General features: G+C 37.1%; 1 protein-coding gene across 1 annotated transcript; it reads left to right on the plus strand.

The window, feature by feature from the left end:
- Window positions 1–243: 243 nt before the first annotated feature.
- On the plus strand, window positions 244–12,176 carry LOC141388844 (mannose-6-phosphate isomerase-like). Its single transcript, XM_073959268.1, has 3 exons — window positions 244–1,082; window positions 10,875–11,178; window positions 11,250–12,176. The coding sequence occupies exons 1-3, from the start codon at window positions 810–812 to the stop codon at window positions 11,843–11,845; spliced, it is 1,173 nt and encodes a 390-aa protein (XP_073815369.1). The 5' UTR covers window positions 244–809; the 3' UTR covers window positions 11,846–12,176.
- The last annotated feature ends 15,094 nt before the right edge of the window (window positions 12,177–27,270 follow it).

Below are 27,270 nucleotides of genomic sequence, written 5' to 3' on the forward strand. Positions count from 1 at the left end.
TTTTGCTACTTTTGCCGGTTTTACCACTTTCAAAAGTAAAGGAACAGACCAGTTATCTTCGTTTCAAATTAAAACGATAAAGACAGAATACTAAAATTAACGGCTCTGTTACCAATTTATATTAAATATGGCAACACTAAAACCACTGCAAAACAGCTGTTATTTTGTTTGCCATTTTCCTATGTCTCATTCGTAAACAATAAAGCAGTTGGCCATTTTGTCTTATTCTCGTTTTTCATTGGTGATTCTCTTTTGTTTTTCTTATTCGAATTTTGTGGAACGTTTTTATTCTTTTAAACAAAATAATTGCATTGGGGAACAGAGGAAGAAATTGTTGATAAGAAAACAACCACATAATAAACAAAAACATGATAAAGTTCTACGGAAATATTGTCTTTGACAATTAGTTAGTTGTGGGTTTTACGGTTTGCAGGGAATAAGAAAGAAAGTTGAACCATAAAACTCTAAATTGCTGTGCGATAAGAGAATTAAAAACAAAAAAGAAAATTACATTTGTGGCCGGACAACCATCGTTTGAGATTGGAAGGAAGTGGAGTGGTGGAGACAACTAAAAGGAGGAGTACAGCTAATTGTCAACGACCTTCATTGCATGACCCTGCGCAAGTGATTGGAATAAATGTTGAAAATTGCGTGGCAAACAAAACTAAATAGACAGATACAGTAGAGAATTACACATCGACACGAAAAGGTTGTCGCTGGTTGGCGTTTTGTTATTTAGTGTCTATAGCCAGAAGAGAACCAACCTTAGTATTGAGAGGAACAAAGTTAAGTGCAATAATAACATAATAATGGAACTTGTGGGTAATATTAAAAACTACGAATGGGGCAAACTGGGACAACAGTCACAAGTGGCTAAATTAGCTAAAGCCAATAATGATAATTTCACGATTAATGAGGAAGCACCCTATGCTGAGCTATGGATGGGTACCCATTGCAGCGGTCCATCACTGTTAAAATCAACGGGTACAGAATTGGGTCAGGTGTATGAACAACCTTTACCCTATCTTCTAAAAGTGCTGAGTATACGAAAGGCCTTAAGTATACAAGTGCATCCCAATAAGGTAAGCCCCCACCCTTTCTTCCTTAGTAAGAGGAAAAAAACTGTTGTCATTTTATAAACGTATTTAAATATCTCGTTAAGTCATTTATCATTCTTGTTTTTATTTGTATTTAGATACTGATGATGACAATTGCAAATCGAAAACAAATTACACAATTCAACATGTCTAGTAGTGAGTGTTCGTAATACAATTTAGCTGTTTGTTAATTTGTTTCTTAGCTGTTTTGTCGGCGAAATGCTTAGAATATCGATTACACGGGCAAAATGTTCTTAATGAGAAACATTTTGTGCAGGAAAATGATACGTTTTTCAATGTTAATCAGCAATATAAATACACTGCTAGACATTCCAAATTTGTGGAAGGGTTATTTACTTATTTACGTGTGGAAAAGTTTCATTGTGTTTTACAGTACAACTATGTTGTTTATTTTCCCATCTCTTCAACCAATCTATTTGCAACTTTGCTTGTGCAAGAAGATATTATGAACTATTAAGAAGATGTCCTAACACAACAAAATATTCATAGGTCGGAATGAGTAAACAAACTTTTGTCAAACTTTTCTTATTTAATTAAATGCTTGTTTTTGAAAAGTCTTGCAATGTTAGACCAATGTGAAACACTGTTGCCGTAGGGTACAAAAGCTCCATTCGGAAAATTTTAATTATTGGTCCATGTTTTGGAAAGGACAACGATGACGGTCTTTAAATAGATGAATGTAACTTGGAATTTTGGAATCTCCATGGGTAGAAAACCTCCACGCAGAAAATTATCCGTATAAAGCGATTTGTCATCAGTTAAGATATTCTGCTCCTGCAAAGAATAAGGGGAAAAGCTTAGTATTTTCATAAACGAAAAGAAACTAATTCTAACTATTGACTTCAATACATTTCGTTGTGAACGCTTTTATTACTTGTTTTGAATTTTAATTGTAATTACAAATATGCCTGCTTTGGTTGGGACACTTCAACAAAAGTGGCCAATATTAAGGAAGACCTCCTGAATATATCCTTAATCAAAAAAATCTTTCGAAATTTGATAAAAGTCATTGGTTGGAGAACCTTTTTTTTATTTTCTGCTGTCATATCGGCAAAACCGACTAACACTTTATTACTTGTTTTAATATCACACTACTAAATCACGTCTTACGTGGAAGATAACAACATTCTTATCAACCAAAATCATTTAATTGTCTAAAGTCGACCCAAGAAACATTGTAGATAAAATACCAATTATAAATGCCACAATATTCTCCAGAAATCAATCAAACAAATGGGTATAAAATTAGGTCACATTTAACAATGATGTTTTACTGTTTATAAAAAAACAGATACATATATTAAAGACGTGGATGTTCCCTTCAAGACTGCTTCCAAAAGGCCTTTTTAGTAACTACTGAAGACAGACATGCAAGGATGTCATTAAAAGTTATTTATACTGTACCATTTTTGTCTGCCGCATCAAAGACACTTAAATAGCTCTACTTACCTCCGTCGAAAAGCGATTTCCCCGTTTCCAAAATAATTTAATGTTATTTCAACAGCTTTTATGAGAAGACCTTGTCAATGTTGTGGCCTTTTGCGAGAATACGTTTGGCCATATATGAGAACTAAAAATACATTTTTATTCAACTATGAGTACACTTTGTAATCGTCTTTGGATGTCTTCTTGTAGAAGGAGAACAGTGTTTTTTGAGAAATCTTTTTAAGCAGCAACGAAAGTATTTCGCGGTCTTTTAGGGAAGGCGTTTGAGTTTTTTATGCCCTAAGATTATTCATTTTTATAAGATGGCCTTTAGGTCTTCTTTGAGAATGCTTTGACATTTTCTGTATGAAGACTCTACGATATACATATTTTACAACATTTTGTCTTCTATGAAAATACCTAGGGTAAATTTGTAGTCTTTTATGAAAAGTCCAAATAGTCATTAATGATTAATGATTGGCTTCGACCGTTTGAAGTTTTTGGAAGTCATAGACGTGTTCTGTTGTTGTTGTAGCAGAATAGAAACGTACGTAGAAGTGTTGGTTTGATGCTGGGTTGTCAACCGCTGGCCGATTTACTATGTTTCGGGTCACTCCCATATGAAAGAACCCGCCGCAGTGGGATTGCGTCTTCTGTGAGATGTTCTATTGGTCCTTTAGAAAAGATTTTTAGGCTTTCTATGAGAATACTTTCTGAACATTATGCAAAGACTTTGGGTTCGTATATTAAAAAATCTTGCTATTATTTAGGACCAGACTTTGTGATTTTCTAAGAAAAGACTTTGAAGTCTTCTATAATAAAAAGCTTTTGATATTTTATAAGATGACCTTTTGCTCTCCTATGACAAAACTGGTCCTCTACACTCTGAGAGTCAGGATCGTGGCGAAGTTCACACTTCGGATATGCGAAAATCTTAAAACTAATTGATAGTCGGCTTGAATTAAATTAGATTAGACAGGTGTTGCGTAAGCGATTACGTGTAGAGTTGGGTAATCTAGTTCCTAGTTCCTTGTACTTACTTACTTAGTTGGCCCATTACAGAACATTTGTTCCATAGACCGAACTAAGAAAAGATCTCCATTCCTCTCTGTTTTTCGCTTGACTTTTTGTAGTACCGCGCCTTTTCATTTTTCATCTTTCGAAGAATTTTCCTCTCAAACACACACACTGCCTTATCTGCTTGCGCAAGTACCCATGCTTCGGAGCCATACATTAGCACGGGTAGTATCAGCGTTTTGTATAGTGATATTTTTGTTTGACGAGATGTGGCTTTGTTTTTAAATTGCTTACTTAGACCATAGTAGCATCTGTTGGCCAATACAATTCTTCTTCTTATTTCACAACTGATGTTGTTTGTTGTGTTTATATCAGTGCCGAGGTAGACGAAGTCTTTAACTACCTCAAAATTGTAGGTACCAACTTCCACAGTTGGTCCGAGCTCTATGGACGCTTTGCGCGTCGACACAATCAATTTGGTCTTTTCGCCGTTTACCGCCAGACCCACTTTCGCAGATTCTGCTTTGACCTTCCTAAAGGTATCAGTTACTGATCGTCCCATGATGTCTATGTCATCAGCATAGGCAAGTAACATGTGGCTATTGGTGTAAATTGTGCCATTTCTTTTGACATTTGCATCTCGTATTACCTTTTCCAGCAAAATGTTGAATAGGTCACACGAAAGGCTATCTCCTTGTCTCAAACCTCTTTTGGTACAAAATTCTTCGGAGAGGTTCTTTCCAATTTTAACTGAGGGCCTAGTATCAGTTAAAGTCATTTTACAAAGCCGAATGAGCTTTGCGGGGATACCAAATTCAGACATTGCGTGGAATACCTTTGAACGCAGCGGGCTGTCGAAGGCTGCTTTATAATCGACAGAAAGGTGATATGTGTCGATCTGCATCTCTTGGGTCTTCTCCAGGATTTGCGGCAGGGTAAATATCTGGTCAATGGTGGACTTGCCAGGTCTAAAGCCACATTGGTATGGTCCAATTATTTCGTTGACCATTGGCTTTAGTCGTTCGCACAATATCCCTGACACTATCTTATAGGCAATAGGGAGAAGACTTATGCCCCTATAGTTGGAGCATACAGTCTTATCTCCTTTCTTGTGGACGGGACATAGGATGCTCAGGTTCAAATCGTCGGGTACGCGTTCTTCCTACCATATGGTGCTAACTAGCTGATGCATACACCTTATCAGCGCGTCGCCTCCGGTTTTAAACAGCTCGGCTGGTAAGCCATCGGCTCCTGCTGCTTTATTATTCTTCAGCCGGTTGATTGCTGTTTTTACCTCATCTTGGCCGGGCGGTATACATTCTATACCATCTTCTGGGATTGGATCTGTGGTATCATCGTCTTCGCTACTATTGGATACCAGCAGATTGGAGAAATGTTCCTTCCATATCCTGAGCACGCTATCTGTACCTGTTACCAGATTACCTTGCTGGTCTCTACAGGAGGATGTGCCTGTACCAAAGCCATCTGTTTGATGTTTCACTCTTTGGTAGAATTTTCGGACTTCATTCTGGCTCCTGTACATCTCAATTTTTTCACACTCCCGCTTTTCCATTTCTCTCTTTTTCTTGCGGAAAAGACGTTTCTCTTCTCTCCTTTTCTCCCGATATCTCTCTCGTGCGCTACGCGTTGCTACTGATTGTAAAGTAGCTCTATATGCCGCATTTTTCTCTTCGGTAGCAGCACGACACTCCTGGTCATACCATGAATTCCTTTGTGGAGGTCTCTGGAAGCCAAGTATGGATTTTGCGGCTTTTTGCATGGAGTGGGCAATATGTTGCCATTGTGTTGTTATGTTATCGGGACAAGGAGTGCTCGCGTTAAGCAATTGGGCTAGTTGAGTGGAATATGCTGTGGCTATATGTTGTGTTTGCAGTCTATCGATGTCCAACTTCCGCGTTGTGTCTGTTAGTGCTTTATTTGCAACGTTTAGACGGGTACGTACCTTTGCTGCAACAAGGTAGTGGTCCGAATCAATGTTTGCGCCTCGGAACGATCGTACATCCAACACGCTGGATGAATGTCTTCCATCTATTACAACATGATCAATTTGATTACTTGTTCTTTGATCTGGAGACAGCCAGGTGCCCTTATGAATATTGAGATGATTAAATCTGGTACTGCTAACTACCATGTTTTTTGCAGCTGCAAAGTCTATCAGCCTCATACCATTGTCAGATGTTTTACTGTGGAGACTGAATTTCCCGACTGTTGGGCCAAAGGTATTCTCATTTCCAATTTTGGCATTAAAATCGCCTAGAATGTTTTTAATGTCATGGGCAGGGCAACGGTCATATGTTTCTTCTAAGCGCTCGTAAAATATATCTTTGGTCTGTTCGTCCTTTTCTTCAGTGGGAGCATGAGCGCAAATAAAGCTGATGTTGAAGAATTTAGCATTTATTCGAATTGCAGCAAGTCTTTCAGTTCCTTTCCTTGTTCCTTGTACTAGTTCCAAAACGTATGAGTAACATCATGAAATGTAACGTGTCATAGTAAGCATACTCAGTTTGTTCAAAGAAAAAATGTGGGCCATCGGAACTGCGAAGTAAACTAGACAGTTCCATATTGTTCCTTTGGCACAACTCTAATTACGTGACCACTTCCTTCTAGTTTGACTCTTTATGGGCTAGCTTTCCAAGTAGGAACGCTTGGACTGAGGGCATTTCTCCTCTCGACGGTCTGTCAATATACAAAGACGGTTCATAGAAGAAGATACTGACGCCGGCGTCTACTGCGAAAAACAACAAATTAAACACTCATTAAAGCTTAACGACAGTTGCAGAGTTTTTTTTTTTTTGCTTTCAGGAAAGCAGCAGAACTGGCTTGAAGGTAGTCTTATAGGACTGGTGACTATATATGTCGATAGTCAAGCGGCCCTCAAGGCTCTCAAGTCATGGACCATTAACTCTCGAGCACTGCATGACATTCGCGATATCGTAAAGCTATCTTGGGTGCCGTGCCATAGTAACATAATGGGAAACGAGGTAGCAGATGATCTAGCGCGAGGTGGTTCTAAGTCTAACGACCTGCCAGTTCATGAAACTATCCAGCCACCAATGTTCCACTACATCGGCAAACATAGGCAGAGCGAGAGGTGGTTGCAGATTATTCAAAGCAATCTAGCCTGTGGTCTGTCGTCGTAGAACGACCTCCCTCCTCCTACTTGATAAGATAGGGATGAATATCCCGGTGGATCTTAAAACGGGTCACTGCAGAGTGAGATCTCTAACTTCGAAATGGGATGACAGTTGCGTATAATACTGCAGGCTATTTATTTATTTATTTATTTATTTATACATTGCGATAGAAGCCTATTGGCCAATTGGCATCGCAACACAGCAAGAAACTACAACATTATTTCATACTACAAAATGACTTACAGATAAGAGATAAGACAAAATAGATATATATTACACAATGTAAGTTAAAATTATTAAAACAAAAATTGCAAAAAAGGCTCCCCAGCCTTATAGAAGAATCAAAACCGGAACTGAGAGAAAAAAATATATTGCTGGTAATTCAACATGATCGAAAAAGCATGTATTCAGAACAATGTACTACTCAGTAGAATACCATATATGTATGTATTAAGTAGTAGTATTACTATTAATAGTAAAGGCTTCAAACTTACGCCGAAATTCAAAACATGGGAAAGAGAAGTTACGTAGCTCATTGGGTAGGTGATTCCACAGCCGAGCAGCACGGACAACAAAAGAATTTTCTAACCAAGATGTGGAAAAAATGGGCAGAATTATCTGTATGTTACGAGTATATCTTGAAAACGAAAATCGTTCCCGAAGTAATACTGGCAGTTTCAAGTATATCGTTTTATAAAGAAAAGATACAACACGTTGTTGGATAAAAACTTTAAAAGGTACTCCTAAGAAATTGTGCGCATGAGCAGAAATGTGGTCCCTTCTGCGCAAACTGTAAACAAATCTGACAATCATATTAAAAAGCTTTTCTACTCTCTTCAACTGTTCATCAGTTGTACCTGATATAACCTCAATGCCATAAGAAATAACTGACATTAGCAGTGCGTGAGCCAGATTCCTTTTAACAAAGAGGGGCAGGTAGAACTCTGTGCTATATAATTTACGAAGAACATTTATGATCTTAGGAAACAACGCATCAATATGTGCAGAAAAATCAAGTTTAGAATCGATAATGACACCTAGACACTTCATCTTGTCCACGAAATGTATAGGGGAACCATCAATAAGTATATTTACACTACCACCTAGACGACTAGTGGGACCAAATATCATCGACTTAGATTTAGAAACATTAATCACCAAATTGTTGCTATCTAACCAATGTGATATGTCGCATAATGTAGAATTAATATTAGACTGCAATTCGGCAGCAGTTTTGCCATTAAAAAACAGATGAATGTCATCAGCATACAAAAACGGAGTACACCCACGTCTGTGTACACTGTTGGCAATATCATTAATGTATAAAATAAACAGGAGGGGACCCAGGATGGAACCCTGGGGTACTCCACTGTATATATTACGAATATTGGAAACACTACCATTGAATGTAACGAATTGGGAGCGACCCAATAAAAAAGATGAAATTAATGCACAAGCAGATGAATCGAATAAATAATTGGATCGAAGTTTACTTATCATCTTCGAAATATCCACTCGATCAAAAGCTTTGGATAAATCCAATGCTACGAGAACTCCATTTTCACCTCTTTCAACTGTCTCTCTAATGGAATCAGTTAAATCAATCAGAAGCGAGGTAGTACTAAGCCCTCGTCTGAAACCATACTGGCATGATTTAAGAAGATGATAGTTATCAATAAAATGCTCAATTTGCTCCTTAATTAGGTGCTCAGCGATTTTAGATAAGGCTGGCAAGATACTAATAGGCCTCATGTTTTCAATACCATTTAACTCCCTATCTTTGGGTATTGGTACTACGCGTGCAACTTTCCATGCTTTTGGAAAGACTGAAGTTGTCAATATAGTATTGAAAAAATAGGTGATATGTCTAGAAATATATGGAAAAATCAATTTAATAAATCTTATAGGTATGCCGTCTACACCTAAGGATTGAGATTTTATCCGCGACAAGGCTTGAAAAACATCCACCTCATAAACACAATTAAATGAAAATGAATAGTTACCATTCACATTGCTTGAATCTACTACAACTGTACTACCAACAATATCATTTTGCACAAAGAAGTCATTCAAGACTGTAGCATCAAAGTTCGTTTCATGATTGTCGTCATTACCAACAAAACCTCCTGCACGTAGATATTTCCAAACCTGTGTTGGGCCAAGCGCACCAAAAACTTTTGTATAGTGTCTCCTACGCTCACTCCTAAGGACAGATTTCGCTCTGTTTCTAAGAGAGCAGTATATTGTCCAATTAGGCTGAGAAGGGTTTCGCAAATACTCCTTATATGCCATATCACGTAGAGAGTTAGCCAAAATTACAGATCGACATTTTAGCCAGGGATCAACAACATTAACAACTCGTTTCGTGATAATAGGGACAAAAGAATAAAGATTCTCAATGAGCGAATCAAAAAAAGAGTATTGAGCATCAACATCCGAGGTGTTATATATCAAGCTAAAGTCGGTCTGAATTAAATAGTTAAGCATACTCTCCCAATCGATATTGTTGAAGTCACGATACTCTACGATGCGTTCCGAGACAGTTAAGTTTATATTAACTACACCAAATATAAAGGCGTGGTGCGAAATTGCTGGACATTGTACCTGACCAGAAAAACTGAGTGGACAAGAATTGCTGCAGGCAAAGAAATCGATTAACGACACAGAGTCAGTAGCAACATTATAGTGTGTAGGCAAAGAATTATGTTGAAGAGAAAGGCCAAGCCGAAGACAGATGCTCCTCATGTCTGTAGATTTGGATATATCAAAAAGGTTGCAGTTGAAGTCACCAACCACAACAATAGAGTCATACTGTGCCAGAATATCCCCATGTATATCTTCAAAACTAGAAATATTACCATGTGGAAGATAGACCACTCCAAACAGAACTTTCCTAAACCCCAGGATTAGTTCTATAAATAGCGATTCGCAGACACAAGGGTGCCCAGACCGAAATACAACTTTATATTTAAGACCTTCGCGAATATAAATGCCAACACCGCCACCCCTAACATTCGGGCGATCATATCGCACAAACGAGTAGCCAGGGATAGTAACTGCTCTGGTTGAAACATAGGGTTTCAACCATGTCTCAGAAACAGCAAATAAAGCAAGACCACTATTGCAGACCAAGTTCTTAACTTCACTTAATGTTGTGTTGTAAGCAGAAGGACGTAAGCTTTGACAATTCAAATGGCCAAAAGACATGCAGTTAGAAAATTGGTTCAATCTATTCCTAAAAAAGGACGAATTACCAGCAATAGGACCAAGATTATTATTTAATGACATTATCAAAAAGTGCGAAGGGGAACCTAATTGCAATGAAAAATGAGATCATGAAAAAATAAATAAATGAAAGTAAGCTTATATAAGAAATTAAATGCAGGATTAGCAAATTTAAATTCATAAAAAAACCCTTAAGGGGAAATTGAATGCGGAAATAGCTAAATTATATTCATAAAAACCCTCAAGGGGATGCAGATGAGATAGAGACTGTCGAACATCTACTTTCTGGAGTCCCTTGTTGCAAACAAGACGACACCGAATACTGGGTAGATATGAGATAGATACTCTGGCCTTCCTATCTAACATAAATGTCATTCTCCTACTCAGCTTTGCCAAGCTCCTATCCTGGCTTGGCAAGGGTCCATATGTAACATAATTATCTTCTATCTACTTCCAGTAACGATACTGCTTCAATCTGCCGCTCAACTCATCTTCAAGTTTAATCCCAACAAGCAATAACCATAAACGTCATCATCTCCCTATTACATATCCTTCTTCATCTTCAATAACTCATCAACAAACAATAACTCCTAACACTCTATATGAAGTCATCTTTACATTAATATTAATCTTACCACACCATAACCCTACATCTCTTCACATCATCTGCATCTGTACTTCATCATCATCTTACCACACCATTATCTTTACAAGCTGATGAAATCTTTAACACCTTTAAACAGAATTAGATGACGAAAACAGAACAGAGAATAAAATTAAAGGCAGGAATTAATTTAGAATTTATTCTATCAGGTTTACCACAAGCCATTTGAGGTTCCTACTCCTATTATAATAAGTTTTCTTTTGTTATTGATTGCTTAAGGTTAACCATAGATAATACACATTTTATAAAACAGTTTCTCTCTTTTTTTAGGATGAAGCAAAACACTTACACCGAGAACGTCCAGATATTTATAAAGATCCAAATCACAAACCTGAGTTGGCCATTGCCCTGACACCATTCACGGCATTGTGTGGTTTTCGACCATACGAAGAGATATATCAATTTTGTCAAGAATTACCGGCTCTGAAAAAGCTGCTGGGTGGAGATAATATGATTGAGAATTTACGCAATGGAAAACAAGGTGATTTGAAGAAATGCTATCAGGCCTTGATGACAGCCGATCCATCTGTAATAGGCGCTTGTATTGATGACATATCCAATAATTATATGACCAGTGAGTTGTAATGAAGATTTACTTCCATTACGAATGTTTATAAAACTAAATTTTCTTTATTTTTTCTGCAGTTCTCGAAAAATATCAACTACATGATATTTTCAAAACAATTAATGCCGACTTTCCAGATGATGTCGGTGTTCTGTCTCTATTTTTTGTCAATTTGATACATTTGCAACCGGGTGAATCAATTTATTTGGGGGCAAATGAAATACATGCCTATCTTTCGGGTGATTGCATTGAATGTATGGCATGTTCCGATAATGTTATACGAGCTGGTCTCACCCCCAAATACAAAGATGTTCAACAACTATTGACTTCGTTGAATTACACAGGGTCGGCAGCTGAAACACGCCTCTTCAAACCAAAAACACTCGATGAAAATGTAAAAGTATTTGCACCACCTGTTGAAGATTTTGCCGTTGTTAACATTGCCTTGCCATCAACACAATCTTCTTTGTATTCCCTCAAATTGCCTCAACATCCGGGAATATTGTTAGTTTTAAGCGGAAGTCGAATTTTACACCTTAAAGAACATTCCAATTTAGTATTAAAACCGGGATCTATTATTTTCATACCTCCCGAATGTATGGCGAACATTGAATTTGCGTCCACCGATTCGCCGAGTGATTTTACTGCCTATTTGGCAACTGTAAATTCGTTTTGATTTAACGAAAAATAATTCCATACTTACCATTACTTACTCGGGGACTACTGTTTTATATTTTTATGAACAAATGGAAATTTGTTTTAAATTCTCTTTTAGAATTGTTTTAAATTATACCAAAATTTTATGCGAAAATTGTATGTATTATTAATATGGCTTTAATAGAAATTATTAACAATTAGTATTTATATAACTAAAGATGCGAAAAGATAGTAAATTCACCTACCCACCACACTTTGACCAATTATCATTGTTACAATTATAATATAATACTGATTTATTGTTTGTATAAGCAAATATACGAAATTCGTAGCTGCGAAATCTTAACTAACAATTGCGTTTTAGGGGCCATTTTGTTTATATATGATTCATTAGCAGTTAATGGCAAATTGTAAAAAACAGTAAAAAATTTTTGTCAATTGGGGCCTATTACGGGTCAGCAGCAACACAAGCGTGGATTTTAAACAATATTATTCAAGGGCCACCAGCAACACAAGCGTGGATTTAAAAAAAAAATAGTTTTCAAGGGTCACCAACAACACACAGAGGTGGATTTTTAAACAATATTTTTCAAGGGCCACCAGCAACACAAGCTTGGATTTTTAAACAATATTTTACAGGGGCCACCAGCAACACAATCGTGGATTTTTAAACAAAATTTCTTCAAGGGCCAACAGCAACACAAGCGTAGATTTTTAAAAAATCTTTTTCAATGGCCACCAGCAAAAAAGCGTCGATTTTTAAAGAATATTTTTCAAGAGTCATCAGCAACACAGTCGTGGATTTTTATATATTTTTCCTAGGGCCACCAGCAACACGTGGATTTTTAAACAATATTTTTTCCATGGTCACCTGCAATACAAGATTGGATTTTTAAACAATATTTTTTCCATGGTCACCTGCAATACAAGATTGGATTTTTAAACAATATTTTTTAAGGGCCGGGTGACGTAGGGGATGAATGATACCAAGCAACGGTCTTGACCGGCTTTAACATGGCAAAGCCCAGGATTTATCTTGGTCCCTCTTTCATCTCAAGTGGACACTGACCTCTCCATGGTGTCACCTGGGGAACTGCCTTTAACACCCGTTAAAGGTAGTGAGCTAACATGTGCCGCGCGTTCACCCATAAGAACGTTAAAAACTTGAGTTTAGAAAAACAGCCTACTGTGAAAAAACGAAAGAAAAGAAAAACGAACCCCTCTAAAGTTGACGAACCCCGCAAACGTTTTAAGGACCATGATCTGCGAATCTGCACCTGGAATGTTCGCACTCTTTATAGAGAAGGTGCAGTTTATGTATTGGCAGATACTTGAAAATTACAAGGCCGACATTACCGCCATACAGGAAATACGATGGATTGGGAAAGGCGTCACAACAACACCTAAAGGTGAGGCACTATATTATAGCTGCCATGACGTAAAGCATGAGTTTGGTTGCGGATTCGTAGTTAGTCGGAGACTAAAACATCTTGTATCCAGCTTCACCCCAGTGAATGAAAGACTTGCTGCAATTCGAATAAAAGCTAAATTCTTCAACATCGGCTTTATTTGTGCTCATGCTCCCACTGAAGAAAAGGACGAACAGACCGATGCAAACAGCCGCAAAATCCATACTTGGATTCCAGAGACCTCCACAAAGGAATTCATGGTATGACCAGGAGTGTCGTGCTGCTACCGAAGAGAAAAATGCGGCATATAGAGCTACTTTACAATCAGTAGCAACGCGTAGCGCGCGAGAGAGATATCGGGAGAAAAGGAGAGAAGAGAAACGTCTTTTCCGCAAGAAAAAGAGAGAGATGGAAAAGCGGGAGTGTGAAAAAATCGAGATGTACAGGAGCCAGAATGAAGTCCGAAAATTCTACCAAAGAGTGAAACATCAAACAGATGGCTTTGGTACAGGCACATCCTCCTGTAGAGACCAGCAAGGTAATCTGGTAACAGATACAGATAGCGTGCTCAGGATATGGAAGGAACATTTCTCCAATCTGCTGGTATCCAATAGTAGCGAAGACGATGATACCACAGATCCTATCCCAGAAGATGGTATAGAATGTATTCCGCCCGGCCAAGATGAGGTAAAAACAGCAATCAACCGGCTGAAGAATAATAAAGCAGCAGGAGCCGATGGCTTACCAGCCGAGCTGTTTAAAACCGGAGGCGACGCGCTGATAAGGTGTATGCATCAGCTAGTTAGCACCATCTGGCAGGAAGAACGTGTACCCGACGATTGGAACCTGAGCATCCTATGTCCCGTCCCCATTACCTATAAGATAGTGTCAGGGATATTGTGCGAACGACTAAATCAAATGGTCAACGAAATAATTGGACCATACCAATGTGGCTTTAGACCTGGCAAGTCCACCATTGACTAGATATTTACCCTGCGGCAAATCCTAGAGAAGACCCAAGAGATGCAGATCGACATATTTCACCTTTTTGTCGATTATAAAGCAGCATTCGACAGTCCCCTCCGATCAAAGGTATTCCACGCAATGTCTGAATTTGGTATCCCCGCAAAGCTCATCCGGCTTTGTAAGATGACTTTAACTGATACTAGGTCCTCAGTTAAAATTGGAAAGAACCTCTCCGAAGAATTTTATACCAAAAGAGGTTTCAGACAAGGAGACAGCCTTTCGTGTGACCTATTCAACATTTTGCTGGAAAAGGTAATACGAGATGCAAATGTCAAAAGAAATGGCACAATTCACACCAATAGCCACATGTTACTTGCCTATGCTGATGACATAGACATCATGGGACGATCAGTAAAGGAAGTAACTGATACCTTTAGGAAGGTCGAAGCAGAATCTGCGAAAGTGGGTCTGGCGGTAAACGACGAAAAGACCAAATTGATGGTGTCGACGCGCAAAGCGTCCATAGAGCTCGGACCAACTGTGGAAGTTGGTACCTACAATTTTGAGGTAGTTAAAGACTTCGTCTACCTCGGCACTGCCATAAACACAACAAACAACATCAGTTGTGAAATAAGAAGAAGAATTGTATTGGCCAACAGATGCTACTATGGTCTAAGTAAGCAATTTAAAAACAAAGCCACATCTCGTCAAACAAAAATAACACTATACAAAACGCTGATACTACCCGTGCTAATGTATGGCTCCGAAGCATGGGTACTTGCGCAAGCAGATAAGGCAGTGCTTGGTGTGTTTGAGAGGAAAATTCTTCGAAAGATCTACGGGCCGATTTGCGTTGACGGTGAATATCGACGTAGTATGAACCACGAGCTATATAAGCTATACAAAGACATGGATATAGTTAAACGTATCGAGATGCAACGATTGCGTTGGCTAGGCCATATCATGAGAATGAGCGATGATGAACCCGCTAAAAAGGCGTATGAATACATGCCACATGGCGGTGCACGCAGAATCGGCAGGCCTAAGCTTCGATGGAACAAACAAGTGGATGAAGAAATGGAAAGGCGCGGTATTCCAAAAAGTCAAGCGAAAAACAGAGAGGAATGGAGATCTTTTCTTAGTTCGATCTATGGAACAAGTGTTCTGTAATGGGCCAACTAAGTAAGTAAGTAAGTAATTTTTTAAGGGCCACAAGCAACACAAGCGTGGATCTTTAAAAAATATTTTTTCAAGGGCCACCTGCAACACAATAGTGAATTGTTAAAGAATATTTTTTCAAGGGCCACCAGCAAATCAAGTTTGGATTTTTAAACTTATTTTTTCAAGGGCCACCAGCAACACAACCGTGGATTTTTAAACAATATTTTTTTAAGGGTCACTAGCAACACAAGCGAGTATTTTTAAACAATATCAGCCCTATCCTGAACCTTCACATGGGAGCGAAATTTCCCATTCTCACGTTTTCCATATTCTGAGCTGAAATTTCGAAATTCGAAATTAGTTACACCAAATTATTATATCATACTTTTGGGGGCTGTAATTTTGTTTTGTAATACAAAATGTCTATTTGCATTGAATTCGCGGTTTTTGAATTAGATTAGCAAAAGCACAACTCACTTAATTCAACAACCGTGCATTGATTTATGGATTTTTTTAAGTGAATGGAGTCAACGATGTGTGGTGTTGTTCTAATAAGCACATTTTCTTCAGAATGTGCGAATTGGTGTAAGCATTTTTTAATTAGTAGGCAAACATAATTTTTGTATATAAAGTAATAGGAACTTTTTAAGTTTGTAACGAATTTAAAAATTGTATGTTGATTCGGAATAATTTTAGTTAGGGGTTTAACGAGTATATCGCTAGTTTTACTTATTCCTAATGATCGCTAGAACTCGTATTTTGCATATTTTTAAAAAAAATCAAAAAGATAAATTCGGATATTTTTCTCGATTATTACATATTTTTGCGTGTTATTACATATCATCGCCATAAATTTCCGAAGACGTATCTTAAAAAAATAAATAAAAAAAAAATAAAATACGTTTTTGATTGAATCTAAAACTAAAACACATGCCCTCGCAAAATTTCAAGCTTCTACGTTCAAAAATAACGATCCTATTCAAGAAAAGTCATTTCGGAAAATGGAATAGCATTGCAATAATTTGGCATATATGTATTTATATACGTTTGTGTGATCTTTGTCGTGTCGTTGAGTAGTCTCCCAGTTTTCAATAGATCGTTAGTCGTCTGATTTAAAAACCCGAAGGTTATATTACGAAAATGAATAAATGTTGTAAAGATTGTATATATTATGGTTATTTTCCAATATATTTTAATAATTATTGCTAAAAATTCTTTTGAAATTGATTTGTTTTTACTTGCTGTGCTGCGTTAATAGAATCAACCACGACTCTTTTTTTTTTTGTATTTCAATACATATGGTCTGTTCCAGAACTACAAAAATTTACTAATTTTTACTACTTTTTTTAGCTTTGTTCGATAACATAAAGGAACATTTTTTATCGGTGTAAACATGTTAGATTTTTGCAGGTTTTTGTATCATATAAGAATATGTAAAATCCGAAGTCTACTAATGATATATTTTACAGTACATTTTGTATCCTTTTATTAAGCCAACACATGGCGATTATAAATATTTGCAATTGAAATTTCTTGAAATTTTTTTTCAAACTCCCACACTGTTTGCTGGGGAGATTTTTACCACAAAAAGACACACAATTCTCCCACAATTCAATATAGAGAATGTATACTTTGTTTCCCATGGGAACAAATTCCCAATTCGAACTTCATTCAGAATGAGGGGAGATGGGAAATGATAAAAAAACTCCCACAAAATTTTATTCAGAATACGAAAATGTGGGAATGGGAAAAAATTCCCAACTCCCATGCGTTCAGAATAGGGCTGTATTTTTTCAAGGACCACCAGCACCACAAACCTGGATTTTTAAACAATATTTTTTCAAGGACCACCAGCAACACAAGCGTAGGTTTTTAAAAAATATTTTTCAATGGCCACCAGCAAGACAGGCGTAGATTTTTAAAGAATATTTTTTCAAGGGTCATCAGCAACTCAAGCGTGGATTTTTAAACAATATTTTTCAAGGGCCACCGGCAACACAAGCACAAATTTTTAAGCAATATTTTTCAAGGGCCACCAGCAACACAACCTTGGATTTTTAAACAATATTTTTTCAAGGGTCACAAGCAACGCAGGCGAGGATTTTTAAACAATATTTTTTAAGGACCATCAGCAACACAAGCCTGGATTTTTAAACAATATTTTTTCAAAGGCTATCAGCTACACAAGCGCCCATTTTTAAAGAATATTTCTTTCATGGGTCATCCGCAACACAAGCGTCAATTTTTAAAGAATATTTTTTCAAGGGTTATCAGCAACACATGCGTAGATTTTTAAACAATATTTTTTCAAAGGCCACCAGCAACACAAGCGTGAATTGTTAAACAATATTTTTCAAGGGCCACCAGCAACAAGCGTGGATTTTTAGACAATATTTTTTCAAGGGCCACCAGCAACACAAGCGTGGATTGTTAATCAATATTTTTTCATGGATCACCAGCAACACAAACCTGGATTTTTAAACAATATTTTTCAAGGGCCACCAGCAACACAAGCGTGGATTTTTAAAGAATATTTTTTCAAGGGCCACCAGCAACACAAGCCTGGATTTTTAAACAATATTCTTTCAAGGGCCACCTGCAGTACAAGAGTGGATTTTTAAACAATATTTTTTAAGGGCCACAAGCAACACAAGCGTGGATCTTTAAACAATATTTTTTCAAGGGCCACCTGTAGCACAATAGCGAATTTTTAAAGAATATTTTTTCAAGGGCCACCAGCAACACAAAGGTGGGTTTATAAACAATATTTGTTCAAGGGTCACCAGCAACACAAACTTAGATTTTTTAAAGAATATTGTTTCAAGGGCCATCAGCAACTTAAGCGTGGATTTTTAAACAATATTTTTTCGAGGGCCTCCTGCAATGCAAGCGTAGAATTTTAAAGAATATTTTTTCAAGGGCCATCAGCAACACAAGCGTGTATTTTTAAACAATATTTTTCAATGGCCACCAGCAACACAAGCGTGGATTTTAAACAATATTTTTTCAAGGGACACCAGCAAAACAAGCGTGGATTTTTAAACAATATTCTTTCAAAGGCCACCAGCAACACAAGCGTGGATTTTTAAACTATATTTTTTCAAGGGCCACCAGCAACACAATCGAGGATTTTTAAAGAATATTTTAAGGTCCACCACCAACACAATGGTGGATTTTTAAACAATATTTTCAAGGCCCACCACCAACACAATGGTGGATTTTTAAAGAAGATTTTTTCAAGGCCCATCAGCAAAACACAAGTGGATTTTTAAGCAATATCTTTTCAATGTCCACCAGCAGAACAAGCGTAGATTTTTAAAGAATATTTTTTCAAGTGCCATCAGCAATACAAGCGTGGAGTTTTAAAGAATATTTTTTTCAAGGTCATCAGCAATACAAGCGTGGAGTTTTAAAGAATATTTCTCCAAGGGCCACCAGCAACGCAAGCGTGGATTTTTAAACATTATTTTTGCAAGGGCCACCAGCAACACAAGCCTTGATTTTTTGAACAATATTTTTTAAAGGGTCATCAGCAACACAAGCGAGGATTTTTAAACAATATTTTTTCAAGGACCACCAGCAACACAAGCCTGGATTTTTAAACAATATTTTTCAAGGGCCACCAGCAACTCAAGCGTAGATTTTTAAAGAATATTTTTTCAAGGTCCATCAGCAACACAAGCGTAGATTTTTAAACAATATTCTTTCAAGGTCTACCAGCAACACAAGCGTAGATTTTTAAAGAATATTTTTTCAAGGGTCATCAGCAACACAAGCGAGGATTTTTAAACTATATTTGTTCAAGGACCACCAGCAAGACAAGCCTGGATTTTTAAACAATATTCTTTCAAGGGCCACCAGCAAAACAAGCGTGGATTTTTAAACAATATTTTTCAAGGGCCACCAGCAACTCAAGCGAAGATTTTTAAAGAATATTTTTTCAAGGTCCATCAGCAACACAAGCATGGATTTTTAAACAATATTCTTTCAAGGTCCACCAGCAACACAAGCGTAGATTTTTAAAGAATATTTTTTCAAGGGTCATCAGCAACACAAGCGAGGATTTTTAAACTATATTTGTTCAAGGACCACAAGCAACTCAAGCCTGGATTTTTAAACAATATTCTTTCAAGGGCCACCAGCAAAACAAGCGTGGATTTTTAAACAATATTTTTTCAAGGACCACCAGCAACACAAGCCTGGATTTTTAAACAATATTCTTTCAAGGGCCACCAGCAAAACAATCGTGGATTTTTAAACAATATTTTTCAAGGGCCACCAGCAACTCAAGCGTAGATTTTTAAAGAATATTTTTTCAAGGTCCATCAGCAACACAAGCGTGGATTTTTAAACAATATTCTTTCAAGGTCCACCAGCAACACAAGCGTAGATTTTTAAAGAATATTTTTTCAAGGGTCATCAGCAACACAAGCGAGGATTTTTAAACTATATTTGTTCAAGGACCACCAGCAACGCAAGCCTGGGTTTTTAAACAATATTATTTGAAGGGCCACCTGCAACACAAGCCTGGATTATTGAACAATATCTTTTTCTAGGGCCACGAGCAACACAAGCGTGGATTTTTAAAGAATATTTTTTCAAGGGCCACCAGCAACACAAGCCTGGATTTTTAAACAATATTTTTTGAAGGGCCGCCAGCAACACAAGCGTGGATTTTTAAACAATATTCTTTCAAGGGCCACCAGCAACACATGCGTAGATTTTTAAAGAATATTTTTTCAAGGGCCATCAGCAACACAAGCGTGGATTTTTAAAGAATATGTTTTTCAATGGCCACCAACAACACAAGCGTAGATTTTTAAACAATATTTTTTCAAGGGCCGCCAGCAACACAAGCGTAGATTTTTAAAGAATATTTTTTCAATGGTCACCAGCAACACAAGCGTGGATTTTTAAACAATGTTTTTTCAATGGCCACCAGCAACACAAGCGTCGATTTTTAAACAATGATTTTTTGAACAATATTTTTTAAAGGGCCACCAGCAACACAAGCGAGGATTTTTAAACAATATTTTTTCAAGGACCACCAGCAACACAAGCCTGGATTTTTAAACAATATTCTTTCAAGGGCCACCAGCAACACAAGCGAGGATTTTTAAACAATATTTTTCAAGGACCACCAGCAACACAAGCCTGGATTTTTAAACAATATTCTTTCAAGGGCCACCAGCAAAACAAGCGTGGATTTTTAAACAATATTTTTCAAGGGCCACCAGCAACACAAGCGTAGATTTTTAAAGAATATTTTTTCAAGGTCCATCAGCAACACAAGCGTGGATTTTTAAACAATATTCTTTCAAGGTCCACCAGCAACACAAGCGTACATTTTTAAAGAATATTTTTTCAAGGGTCACTAGCAACACAAGCGAGGATTTTTAAACTATATTTTTTCAAGGGCCATCAGCAACACAAGCCTGGATTTTTTAAACAATATTTTCTAAAGAGCCACCACCAACACAACCGTGGATTTTTAAACAATATTTTTTTCAATGGTCACCAGCAACACAAGAGAGGATTTTTAAACAATATTTTTTCAAGGACCACCAGCAAAACAAGCGTGGATTTTTAAACAATATTTTTCAAGGGCCACCAGCAACACAAGCATAGATTTTTAAAGAATATTTTTTCAAGGTCCATCAGCAACACAAGCGTGGATTTTTAAACAATATTTTTTCAAGGGCCACCAGCAAAACAAGCGTGGATTTTTAAACAATATTTTTCAAGGGCCACCAGCAACACAAGCGTAGATTTTTAAAGAATATTTTTTCAAGGTCCATCAGCAACACAAGCGTGGATTTTTAAACAATATTCTTTCAAGGTCCACCAGCAACACAAGCGTAGATTTTTAAAGAATATTTTTTCAAGGGTCATCAGCAACACAAGCGAGGATTTTTAAACTATATTTTTTCAAGGGCCATCAGCAACACAAGCCTGGATTTTTTAAACAATATTTTCTAAAGGGACACCACCAACACAACCGTGGATTTTTAAACAATATTTTTTTAATGGTCACCAGCAACACAAGCGTAGATTTTTAAACAATATTTTTTCGAGGACCACTAGCAACACAAGCCTGGATTTTTGAACAATATTCTTTCAAGGGCCACCAGTAAAACAAGCGTGGACTTTTAAACAATATTTTTCAAGGGCCCCCAGCAACACAAGCGTAGATTTTTACAGAATATTTTTTCAAGGGCCATCAGCAAGACAAGCGTGGATTTTTAAAGAATATTTTTTTCAAGGGTCATCAGCAACACAAGCTTGGATTTTTAAACAATATTTTTTCAAGGGCCATCAGCAACACAAGCGTGGATTTTTAAAGAATATTTTTTTCAAGGGCCATCAGCAACACAAGCGGAGATTTTAAACGAAAATTTTTTCAAGGGCCATCAGCCACACAAATTTGGATTTTTAAAGAATACTTTTTTCTAGGATCATCAGCAACACAAGCGTGGCTTTTTAAACAATATTTTCTAAAGGGCCACCAGCAACACAACCGTGGATTTTTAAACAATATTTTTTCAATGGTCACCAGCAACACAAGAGAGGATTTTTAAACAATATTTTTTCAAGGACCACCAGCAACACAAGCGTGGATTTTTAAACAATATTTTTTCAATGGTCACCAGCAACACAAGAGAGGATTTTTAAACAATATTTTTTAAGGGCCACCAGCAACACAAGCGAGAATTTTTAAACAATATTTTTTCAAGGGGCACCTGCAACACAAGTGTGGAATTTTAACCAATAATTTTTCAAGGGCCACATGCAACACAAGCGTAGTTTTTTAAAGAATATTTTTTCAAGGGCCATCAGCAACACTGGCGTGGATTTTTAAACAATATTCTTTCAAGGTCCACCAGCAACACAAGCGTAAATTTTTAAAGAATATTTTTTCAAGGGTCACTAGCAACACAAGCGAGGATTTTTAAACAATATTTTTTCAAGGGCCGCCAGCAACACAAGCGTAGATTTTTAAAGAATATTTTTTCAATGGTCACCAGCAACACAAGCGTGGATTTTTAAACAATGTTTTTTCAAGGGCCACCAGCAACGCAAGCGTGGATTTTTAAACAATATTTTTTCAAGGGCCACCAGTAACACAAGCCTGGATTTTTTAAACAATATTTTTCAATGGCCACCAGCAACACAAGCGTCGATTTTTAAACAATGATTTTTTGAACAATATTTTTTAAAGGGCCACCAGCAACACAAGCGAGGATTTTTAAACAATATTTTTTCAAGGACCACCAGCAACACAAGCCTGGATTTTTAAACAATATTCTTTCAAGGGCCACCAGCAAAACAAGCGTGGATTTTTAAACAATATTTTTTCAAGGACCACCAGCAACACAAGCCTGGATTTTTAAACAATATTCTTTCAAGGGCCATCAGCAACACAAGCGTGGATTTTTAAAGAATATGTTTTTCAATGGCCACCAACAACACAAGCGTAGATTTTTAAACAATATTTTTTCAAGGGCCGCCAGCAACACAAGCGTAGATTTTTAAAGAATATTTTTTCAATGGTCACCAGCAACACAAGCGTGGATTTTTAAACAATGTTTTTTCAAGGGCCACCAGCAACGCAAGCGTGGATTTTTAAACAATATTTTTTCAAGGGCCACCAGTAACACAAGCCTGGATTTTTTAAACAATATTTTTCAATGGCCACCAGCAACACAAGCGTCGATTTTTAAACAATGATTTTTTGAACAATATTTTTTAAAGGGCCACCAGCAACACAAGCGAGGATTTTTAAACAATATTTTTTCAAGGACCACCAGCAACACAAGCCTGGATTTTTAAACAATATTCTTTCAAGGGCCACCAGCAAAACAAGCGTGGATTTTTAAACAATATTTTTTCAAGGACCACCAGCAACACAACCCTGGATTTTTAAACAATATTCTTTCAAGGGCCACCAGCAAAACAAGCGTGGATTTTTAAACAATATTTTTCAAGGGCCACCAGCAACACAAGCGTAGATTTTTAAAGAATATTTTTTCAAGGTCCATCAGCAACACAAGCGTGGATTTTTAAACAATATTCTTTCAAGGTCCACCAGCAACACAAGCGTACATTTTTAAAGAATATTTTTTCAAGGGTCACTAGCAACACAAGCGAGGATTTTTAAACTATATTTTTTCAAGGGCCATCAGCAACACAAGCCTGGATTTTTTAAACAATATTTTCTAAAGGGCCACCACCAACACAACCGTGGATTTTTAAACAATATTTTTTTCAATGGTCACCAGCAAAACAAGCGTGGATTTTTAAACAATATTTTTCAAGGGCCACCAGCAACACAAGCATAGATTTTTAAAGAATATTTTTTCAAGGTCCATCAGCAACACAAGCGTGGATTTTTAAACAATATTTTTTCAAGGGCCACCAGCAAAACAAGCGTGGATTTTTAAACAATATTTTTCAAGGGCCACCAGCAACACAAGCGTAGATTTTTAAAGAATATTTTTTCAAGGTCCATCAGCAACACAAGCGTGGATTTTTAAAGAGTATTTTTTCAAGGGTCATCAGCAACACAAGCTTGGATTTTTAAACAATATTTTTTCAAGGCCACCAGCAACGCAAGCGAGGATTTTTAAGCAATGTTTTTTCAAGGGCCATCAGCAACACAAACCTGGATTTTTTAAACAATATTTTTTCTAGGATCATCAGCAACACAAGCGTGGCTTTTTAAACAATATTTTCTAAAGGGCCACCACCAACACAACCGTGGATTTTTAAACAATATTTTTTCAAGGGTCACCAGCAACACAAACCTGGATTTTTAAACAAAATTTTTTCAAGGGCCACCAGCAACACAAGCGTGGATTTTTAAACAATATTTTTCAAGGGCCGCCAGCAACACAAGCGTGGATTTTTAAACAATATTTTTTGAAGGGGCACCTGCGACTCAAGCGTGGATTTTTAAACAATAATTTTTCAAGGGCCACCAGCAACACAAGCTTGGATTTTTAAACAATATTTTTTCAAGGGCTACCAGCAACACAAGCGTGGATTTTTAAACAATATTTTTCAATGGCCACCAGCAACACAAGTGTGGATTTTTAAACAATATTTTTTCAAGGGCCACCAGCAACACAAGCATGGATTTTTAAACAATATTTTCCAATGGCCAACAGCAACACAAGCGTAGATTTTAAAACAATATTTTTTCAAGGGCCACCAGCAACACAATCGTGGATTTTTAAACAAAATGTTTCAATGGCCACCAGCAACACAAGCATGGATTTTTAAACAATATTTTTCAATCGCCACCAGCAGCACAAGCGTAGATTTTTAAACAATATTTTTCAAGGGCCACCTGCAACACAAGCGTAGATTTTTAAAGAATATTTTTTCAAGGGCCACCAGCAACACAATCGTGGATTTTTAAACAATATTTTTTAAGGGCCACCAGCAACACAAGCGAGAATTTTTAAACAATATTTTTTCAAGGGGCACCTGCAACACAAGTGTGGAATTTTAACCAATAATTTTTCAAGGGGCACCTGCAACACAAGTGTGGAATTTTAACCAATAATTTTTCAAGGGCCACCTGCAACACAAGCATAGATTTTTAAAGAATATTTTTTCAAGGGCCATCAGCAACACTGGCGTGGATTTTTAAAGAGTATTTTTTTCAAGGGTCATCAGCAACACAAGATTGGATTTTTAAACAATATTTTTTCAAGGCCACCAGCAACGCAAGCGAGTATTTTTAAGCAATGTTTTTTCAAGGGCCATCAGCAACACAAACCTGGATTTTTTAAACAATATTTTTTCAAATGCCACCAGCAACACAAGCGGAGATTTTTAACGAAAATTTTTTCAAGGGCCATCAGCCACACAAGCTTGGATTTTTAAAGAATACTTTTTTCTAGGATCATCAGCAACACAAGCGTGGCTTTTTAAACAATATTTTCTAAAGGGCCACCACCAACACAACCGTGGATTTTTAAACAATATTTTTTCAAGGGTCACCAGCAACACAAGCCTGGATTTTTAAACAAAATTTTGTCAAGGGCCGCCAGCAACACAAGCGTGGATTTTTAAACAATATTTTTTGAAGGGGCACCTGCGACTCAATCGTAGATTTTTAAACAATAATTTTTCAAGGGCCACTAGCAGCACAAGCATGGATTTTTAAACAATATTTTTTCAAGGGCCACCAGCAACACAAGCGTGGATTTTTAAACAATATTTTTCAATCGCCACCAGCAACACAAGCGTAGATTTTTAAACAATATTTTTCAAGGGCCACCTGCAACACAAGCGTAGATTTTTAAAGAATATTTTTTCAAGGGCCATCAGCAACACTGGCGTGGATTTTTAAAGCGTATTTTTTTTTCAAGGGTCATCAGCAACACAAGCTTGGATTTTTAAAGAGTATTTTTTTCAAGGGTCATCAGCAACACAAGCTTGGATTTTTAAACAATATTTGTCAAGGGCCACCAGCAACACAAGCGAGGATTTTTAAACAATATTTTTCAAGGGCCATCAGCAACACAAGCGTGGATTTTTAAAAAATATTTTTTCAAAAGACAGCAGCAACACAAGCGTGGATTTTAAAAGAATATTTTTTCTAGGGCCACCAGCTGCACAAGGCTGGATTTTTAAACAATATTTTTTCAAGGGCCACCAGCAACACAAGCCTGGGTTTTTAAACAATATTTTTTTAAGGGTCACCAGCAACACAAGTCTGTGTTTTTAAACAATATTTTTTCAAGGGTCACCAGCAACACAAGCCTTGGATATGTAAACAATATTTTTTCAAGGGCCACCAGCAACACAAGCCTTGGTTTTTAAACAATATTTTTCAAGGGCCACCAGCAGCACAAGCGTGGATTTTAAAAGAATATTTTTTTCAAGGGCCACCAGCTGCACAAGGGTGAATTTTTAAACAATATTTTTTCAAGGGCCACCAGCAACACAAGCGTGGATTTTTAAACGATATTTTTTCAAGGACCACCAGCAACAAAAGCCTGGGTTTTTAAACAATATTTTTTCTAGGGCCACCAGCAACACAAGCCTGGGTTTTTAAACAATATTTTTTCTAGGGCCACCAGCAACACAAGCCTGGGTTTTTAAACAATATTTGGCTTAACTCAAGTTTAGTAAAAACTCTCCGATTTTTCTAAAAATTTTTCCAGAGGTAGATATTTTTGCGCTGATCACGGAAATGTATAATTTTCTTGGGGGACGGACCCGGTTACCCGGTTATTGGACCCGAAAGTCCGGGTACAAAATCCGGGTTAGACCCGGCTCAACTGAACCGATTGCAAAATTGGTATCATTGGAAAGCTTATGGAAATACCTATCCAACAAGTGGTCATATGATGGGATTATTTTCAGGTGTCCATAATTCTGGATCCAGAGAAGGTATTACAACATATAGCACCATTTTGGAAAGGTTAAAGTGCGAGCTATAATCTGACATACAACAAGTGGGCGCCCATAATGGACCCATTTTCGACTTTTTGAGGGTTTTATGGAAAACCCGGGTCCAAAAATCCTTTTTTGGTTTATATCACCTGACCACCTGAATAGGTATTTCCATAAGCTTTCCAATGATACCCATTTTGCAGCAATCGGTTCAGTAGAGCCGGACTTTCGGGTCCAATAACTGGGTAACCGGGTCCGTCACCCCAAAAAATTATACATTTCCGTGACCAGCGCAACAATATCTACCTCTGGAAAAAATTTCAAAAAAATCGGAGAGTTTTTACTAAACTAGAGTTGTTCCCAACATTTTTTGAAGGGCCACCAGCAACACAAGGCTGGGTTTTTAAAAAATATTTTATCAAGGGCCACCAGCAACACAAGCCAGGATTTTTAAACAATATCTTTTTCTAGGGCCACGAGCAACAAAAGCGTGTATTTT

This window comes from Musca autumnalis, unplaced genomic scaffold (assembly GCF_047663935.1).
Source record: "Musca autumnalis isolate F117 unplaced genomic scaffold, ASM4766393v1 scaffold_1, whole genome shotgun sequence".
NCBI lineage: Eukaryota > Metazoa > Arthropoda > Insecta > Diptera > Muscidae > Musca > Musca autumnalis.